Source organism: Octodon degus, unplaced genomic scaffold, assembly GCF_000260255.1.
Source record: "Octodon degus isolate 3935 unplaced genomic scaffold, OctDeg1.0 scaffold00104, whole genome shotgun sequence".
NCBI classification, from domain to species: Eukaryota; Metazoa; Chordata; class Mammalia; order Rodentia; family Octodontidae; genus Octodon; species Octodon degus.
The window spans coordinates 4,623,071-4,630,848 of NW_004524680.1; the positions used below are offsets into that span (position 1 = coordinate 4,623,071).

General features: G+C 45.1%; 1 protein-coding gene and 1 pseudogene across 1 annotated transcript; one reads left to right on the forward strand and one right to left on the reverse strand.

Moving 5' to 3' along the window:
* Positions 1-3,494: 3,494 nt before the first annotated feature.
* Gml (glycosylphosphatidylinositol anchored molecule like) lies at positions 3,495-4,633 on the forward strand. Its single transcript, XM_023723850.1, has 3 exons — positions 3,495-3,500; positions 3,645-3,648; positions 4,221-4,633. Exons 1-3 carry the CDS (start codon positions 3,495-3,497, stop codon positions 4,541-4,543), a joined length of 333 nt encoding a protein of 110 aa, XP_023579618.1. The 3' UTR covers positions 4,544-4,633.
* Positions 4,634-6,838: 2,205 nt separating this feature from the next.
* LOC101588137 lies at positions 6,839-7,367 on the reverse strand (annotated as a pseudogene).
* Between the last annotated feature and the right edge of the window lie 411 nt (positions 7,368-7,778).

Here is a 7,778-nt window from a genome sequence, read left to right on the forward strand (position 1 = left end):
TTATGCATAGATTCCCACAAGCCCCACTGCAGGCCTGGCCCCTGCACTCTTGCTGTGTTCAGCTATGACATGATGGAATGCTGGGGTGGGGAGAACAAAGGAGCCCACATAGAGGCACGCATATTGGGCATCCATAGGTGTGGGGAGCTGTGTGGAAGCACAGGCAGAGTGAAGATGGCCTTCCTAATAGCAGCCTTCCTCAAGTGCTCATTGCAGGAGCTGGGAGGATGGGGAGGGCCTGATTAGCCAGTGCAGAGCCACAGAGCAAAACCTGCCAGGTAGTCTGGGCACTGAGCAGATGCTTGAAGGGCAGAGCTGAGAGGAGTCCAAGGCTCAGGAGTGCTGCTGAGACAGAGGAAGCAGGCAGCAGCACAGGCCAGAGGCCAGCACTGGGCTCCAGGGGGAATCTTCTCTATTGCAGAGTCTCTCCTTCCCATAGTATCTGCTAAGGGCCTACTCAGAGACAAGTCTCTGCATTCAGAGCAGAAATCCAAGCCAGGCTGGGACACACAAGGTGCAAAAGCCAGGGTGTATCCACCCTGGACAAGTGCCCAGTGGAGTTCAGGAGGGAACATGAGGGCTTGGGCTCAGTGTGCAGTAATGCATCAAAGAAAGGGGCAAGGACCGGTGAGGGAAGGAGGGAACAGCAGAAGGCACAAAATACTGCAGGACCTTGCTAGGCATCAGATCACCTGAGGCAGGTGGCCATGGAGGCAAATGAGGCTTGGGAGGGCTGGCCTGCTTGGACATTCGTGGCTCTAGAGTACAAGCTGATTTGAGGGGCTGTGCTTCATAGAAAACAAATAACATCCCATGGAAACACTTTGAATGTCAGAGACTGCTCTTTCCCTCATAGGCAACCTCAGAGAGAGATTCACAGACACACAGATCCACAGAACAGAAGTGAAAACACAGGAGAAGTGCAGCACAAATACACCCAAAGGGATTTTTGATGAAAGTGTAGCATCCATTCATAGAAGAAAATGACCCTTGGCAAGTAAGCACAAGTACAACATTTTATATTTTTAGCGTGCTGTAATGGTGCACCAATGTAACCCAAGCACACGGAAGGCTGAGGCAGGAAGACTGCAGTAAGGTTGAGGCCATCCTGGGCCACATAGTAAGTTCAAGGACATCCTGAACTATATTGTGAGACCCTGTTTCAATACATCAAACAAAACTAAAGCAAAGCAAAACAAACAAGAGCTAATCACCACCCCCTACCCTGCAACTTAGCCATTAGGGCCCTGCTGATGAAAATGATTACATACCACTAATCAGAATTCCTAAAATTAGAGAGAGAGAGACAGACAGACAGACAGACAGACAGACAGACAGAGACAGAGACAGAGGCACAAAGTGAGACAGAGAGAAACAGAGAGAGACAGAGACAGAGACAGGGACAGAGTGAGACACATAGAGTGAGAGAGAGAATGAGAAAGAGACAGAGTGAAAGAGAGAGAGAGAGAGAGAGAGAGAGAGAGAGAGAGAGAGAGAGAGAGAGAGAGAGAATGCCAGAGGCTCGGGTAGAGGACAGAGAGAAACAAAATCATTCATATATGGCTGGTGGGACTGAGAATAGTAACCAGAATGAAAATTAGGGTGAACACTTCTCTTAAAAATGTAAAATACAATTGCTATATGTTAAAAAACTGCACTCTGACTTTTTTTCACAGGGAACTAAAACCTCTGTCCCATACAAACATGTATATGGCTATTCACAGAAATTGTATCTGGCAATATTCCAGATGACTTGACATGGGTAATGGGTTAAGTCAACCATGGTATATGCACACCATGTGTTACTGCTTAACAGTAAAAAGGCATAGTCCAGATGCACAGTAACTGGAATGAATATCTGGGATTTGTACCAGATCGAAAGAGGCAATCCCTATGGCCATAGCTCCATTAAAATACCATTTTAGAAAACACAGTTTTGTAGACATGAGCACCAGCAGAGTCTCACATATTTCGAGGAGCTAGGACAGGCCCCTGAGGAGATCACACTGCTCTGTCTCCTGACTTTTGTCAATGTCAGTTCCCTCCTTGTGTCATTGCATGTACTTGCAACAGAAGAGAAAGCGTTTCAAAGCATGTGCATAGCAGAGAATTCATACTCATACTAAAGAACCCTTTTCCTGCAAATCTATAAGTGAAAAGCAGATCACCCAGTAGAGATGTGAACAAGCAATTTAAAGAAAAAGTGTCAGCACATGACAGCTGAATGGGTAATAAATGCAAGAGGAGTCACCCAGTCTCATTCTTGAGGAAAATGCACGTTGAGCCCCTGCGTGAGCACATTTGAAGGAATGAGCAAGCAGCTGAAGAGCGACGTGAAGGTGTTGCCGAGATCTTCAGTATACACAGTGCTTTGGTTTTGAGGTACGCCCAGCCTAGCCTGGGAAGCATGTCAGCTAGATTGGCTAAGCCTGCACATAGACAGATCAAAATCACACCGTTTCTATTCCTACATACATAACTCAAAATATTTACTAAGGGTCGCCTCAAGATAAGTACAAGAATACTCACCATAGGAATGTTTGGCATAGATAAAAAGCAAAAGCAGTTTTAATGTTCTCCAAAGATAAATTTTGGTGTGTTTACAGAGGAATAGGCCACCTTTACGAGAATGAGTGATTCGCAACAATAGGCTACAACACAGGTGGATTTCCTCAATAAATAGAAATAATCCATCTATAGTAATAAATGTCAAGTGTGACTTCTTCAAAATGTTAAAAATCAGGCAAAACTAACGCACATATTTAGACGCATGGGTACATCTTCGACCTTGACTGCTTAAAGCGGTGCGGGAATGGAGGGACAGAAGGAGGATCCTGGAGTTTCACCCGTGTCTTCCTTGGGGGCTGCACACTGATTGCATGGGTGGGGACATTTTGTAAAAGTCCCTGACCTGCTGACTTACAATCATACACGCTTGTAGAAGGTTCAAGAAGCTTCTATGGAAAAGAGAATAATTGCCCGCTTCTTAGTAGCTCTTTCTGGTATTATTGAAGAGGCGAGATGACAAAGTAGTTTTGGCAGGTTCCAGATTAAAGTATCTACATCCACACCCTGTAGACTACCAGGGCAAAGGGAATAGCTATGAAGGCCAAAGTAGGGAAGCCAGAGATTCCTGAAGGATGTCTCAGGTAGAGCGTGATCAGCTGGCTCTGGCTGACTGAGACCACTGGGTGACCCCTCTAGTGAAAGCGAACCCATGAGTTGCAGAACTCTTAAGTCTGTCTTAGGGAGTTTAGGGTTAAGGGGCCATCAGCATTTGTATGTTGGTGCAAGAGCTTCAAATACTAGGCAGAGGGTGTTGTTGTTAGAACTAAAATATTCCCTCAAAGTCTCATGTATTGAGAAATGGGGATAAAGTCTCATGTACTGAGAAATGGGGATTTGAAAAGTGATGGCACTGTGGGGATTCTGTACTCGTCAGTTGCCTTGTGATGAGTCTTTGGCCAAATGTGCGGGTGGGAGGTGGACGCTTCATGGAGGTAGGTGTGTGGGAGGTGAGTCACCGAGGGTGTCCGGGAGGGCGTGTTCTCGTCCCCAGCTCCTCCTTCCTCTGTTTCTGGTTGTCATGGGTGAAGCAGGTTTCTGCTGCAGTGTCCTTCCCCCGTACCGTTTCTGCCTTATAGCCAGGTAACCTTGGAAATGCAGTCCTAGAGCTGCGGATCAAGACAAAACTCTCCTCCTTTAGGGGCAGGCATTGGATATTTGGTTCCAGCAATGGTAAATTGCCCCTTACAGATGGGCAGCAGGGAAGTCGACCGCAAGGGTTTTTATCAGCTGCGCAAAAGCAGCAAAAGAGTACGTGACTCTGCTCACTCCTGACCAGTGCTGTGGGATCGCTCATCCTCAAGCTTAAATACAAGCTAATTTCCAGCCTGCCTTTAATTTCTAGAGCTCCAGAATTCTTAAGACAGTATAATGAACTGCACACAGCTTCATAACAGGGTCCCAAGACACCACTTTGGAATGGCTAGTGGCAGATTAGAGATGGCTGCGTGCCGAGAAGCATCTTTACACGCTGCTCTTGGAGCAATCCCGCCAGCTCTTGGGCCTGAACGTGCTCCCCGGAAACAGCTCCAGGCAGCACTCTTGTGCAGTATTTGCAAACGCACAATGTATGCCCGGAACTAGCTTTGGTGGAATGTGTCACAGGGTTCACAAGTCAGAGATGTGAAATCAGTAACTCTCATGTTTCCCTTTAGGTGTGAGCCCTCGTGAGCTGCTCGTTTTCAAGAACTGTACTTGGAATTGCACATTCGTGTATGCAGCCAATCAGCCAGCGGAGACCCCGAGAAAAACCGGGAAAACAAATAGCTTCTACTTTACTCATTGTTGCAATGGCATGCGCTGCAATTTAGGGGGACCCACTAATGTAGAGAGGGACATAGTAGACGAAAGAGTGATTGATGAGCCACTACTAGAAGGGACTGTGCGCTTGACGGCATCAGCGGCCCTCCTGGTGTTTACCTCCATCCTAGCCAGCAATATACTGATAAGAGAACAGCTCCTTGGCGGGGTCCGCTAGCCCTCCCTTTCCTCAGATCAGTTCTGTGCCGTGTCATCCCCTTGAGACATCCCCAGTCTCCCAGCTGGCCTGTTTATGGTTTGCTATAAGCACAGAATAAAGTCGTTGTTGAAAATATCCATGTGAACAATCGTATGTTCCGTGTGCTCAGGCAGTTACCCTGGTGTCGCCCCTCCTCCTCCCTGTACAGCACACGCTGCCTCAACCCTGTGCATCCATCACCTTTTCTCTTTGAGACACTGTGGGCCAGAAGTCACTGTACAAATGGGTCAAAGTTATCTTGCTATTTTAGCATTCAGAGGTTATTTTAATCAAATGGCAAAATGGCTATGGTGCTAGCCTCCATCCTGCAGGGTAATGAGGTCCCAGCGCCCTCAGACCACGGCCACCTGAGACCCTCTAAGGTGCTGTCATTTCAACTTCTCAAATCAAGCTAAAGGAATTGGTGAAAGTGCCTGGCAATGAGTGACACCTAGATCATTGGGGCTGACTCTGGCACACGTGTTCAGTGCCCCGTGGGCTCATGACAAGCTCACGCGCACTGCAGTGTCCACCCAGTGACAGTTGTCTGCATGGGAGCAACAGAATGACATCCCATTTGCTCCCATGGGGAAGGAAGCCCCTGTTTATTTGGAGTGAGTTGTTTTGGGGCCAGAAATGTGTAGGCTGCTGTTGCAAGGTGGCTGGCCATGGTGTGTTATCAGCTGGAGGTGAAGGTTTTCAGCAGTTGCTACCTCACCCTTTGAATCTAGCCACTCAGCTGGTGTGTGCGCACTCCGAGGTGGTTCTGACGTGCATTTCCCTGCCACCTAATGGCGTTGATCATCTTTGCATGTGCCACTGTCCTCCTATTTTCTATTCAAATAATTTGCTCATTTTAAAATGGGATTCTCTTTTATTACTGAATTATAAGAGCACGTCATATACTTACAATATAAAGCTTTCCGCAGATGAACAACTTGTGCATTCTCTTGATGTGGCCTTTCTTTGCACCTTCTCGAGACAGTCTTTTGAAGCATATCTGTATTCAAATTTCATTAAGTCCAAATTGTTTTGTTTTTATTTTCCTTTATATACTTGGTACAGGGTCTTACTATGCAGTTTAGATTCATAGTGATCCTCCTGCCTCAGCCTCCCCAGCCCTGGGATTACAGCCATGTGCCACTAAGCCGGGTTTCAGGGCTGCTACAGCACACCCAGGGTTCTGGGGCCAGCATGGCATGCAGTACCTGGACTGAACTTGGGACCTTACGCTTGCCAGACAAGTACTTAGACCACTAAGTACTATCTGTGTAGGAGTTATCTCATGAGCCTCAGCATCATTCTTTGCTATGGATGTATGAGGGGTCTCCATGTCTTTTCTCTTTTTTATTTTATGAAAAAAGGTAAAACAAAATTTCATAACACAATAGTGGAATGACAGAACTTAAGGCATTACATGTTGTTATCTCTGAAGTACTTGTTCAGGGTACAAGATATTGGCATAGAAATTTCTCTGATTTGTACTACCACCACCATCGTTTTTAGTGACCTAAGAGACACTAATAGTATAGCTGACTTAGATTTTTTACCTTTTCTCTACTCTCCTTTCCCCCTTCACAATTCCTACTTCCTTTTTCACTTGAACTATTTCTTCCCACTTCGCAGTATCTGTTGTACATTTATTTGTTTATTTAATGCATTTGGTTGTTGCAGGGTCTCACTACGCAGCTCGGGCTCATGGTGATTCTCCTGCATTCAGCCTCCCCAGCTCTGGCATTAGAGGTGTGCACCACTACTACTGAACTCTGGGCCGGCTCATCCCACCCTGGGTGTGGGACTGGAGTGGCACATGGTGCCATGGATCAAATCTCAGTTTCTGCATTTGCTTGAGTTTGCCTAAGCTGGCCTAAGCAGGTGCTTTAGCCAGCTGAGCTACCTCTCCGGCCCCCTGCTGTATATTTTAGAACTTATTTACTCTTTCAGATTCTCACATCAGGGAGACAATATGGTGTTTAAACATGTGAGTCTGATTTATTTCCCTTGTAAGAATCTCAAACTTCAATAATTTTTACCTATGAAAATCTCTACTTTTTCCTTCTTTATGGGTGGATAGGTGATATAAAAACACCACATTTTTACCACTTTTTTGTAGTTTAAAAACTATTTATTACAGAAATGTACATTAGTCTTAAGGAATGTACTTATCAACAGTGTTAGCATATATCTTTTTGAAGTGTAAACTTTATACCTTTAAGATATCTACAGAGATGGCCTATTTACATGTTTTACAGGAACTTCACAGCAAACTTTCACTTACTTCACTCTATACTTGTAGAAAGAGCACAGAGTGTGGGTAAATTTCCACTCCAGTGTGAGCAACAGCCCACACAGCAGAATGAGCGGTGTGAAGGGGTACAGAAGAATCGCCGAGTTTTTCAAAAATGGCAGTGCGCTGTATCTCAGGAAGCTCACATAGAAGCAATAGCCAACTGCAACCAACCATAAGGTATTTCCAACTAAGTAGCCTATAAATGCATCTGTCAGGATAAAATGGCTGATGAAGAAGAGCTGGAGAAAATGCAGGATGACTAGGAGTGGTGTAAGGCATTCAGATGCACATGAAAGGCATAGCCCCACGCCACATCATAGTCTCTGCTCCTGAGTTTCACCAGGTACTTCTTAGAGATGAACTGCATTAAGGTTCATATTTGAAGGCCAACACCACACAGTTGATGAATACTACCCACAGGAGAAGTTTTATGGTTTAAAAAAATCCCATGTCCAGCACAAAAGCAAATCCTATAGTGGACACATAGAGCCAGATACTTAACAGGACCAAGAAAGCAGGAATTCAGCTGTGAATCCATCAAGGCCTGGACTTTCCTTTGTTGGTAGGTGTTTTACTACATTTCCTATTTCATTGGCTGTTTTGGGGTTATTGAGAGTTGTTATATTTTCTTGATTCAGTTTTGGTAATTTGTACCGTTCTAGGAATCTGTCCATTTCTTCTGTGTCTTCTATTCTGTGAGAGTAAAGATTCTCAAAGTAGCTATTGAGAATCTACTGAATTTCCACTGGTGCTGCGGTAGTTACACCCTTTTCATTCCTTATTGCTTGTATTTGAATTTTTTCTTTTCTCTTTTTGATGATGTTAGCTAGGGGCTTACCAATTTTGTTTAATCTTTCAAAGAGCCAGCTTTTTGATTCATTAATTCTTTGAACTAGATTCTTCGTCTCAATTGAATTAATTTCT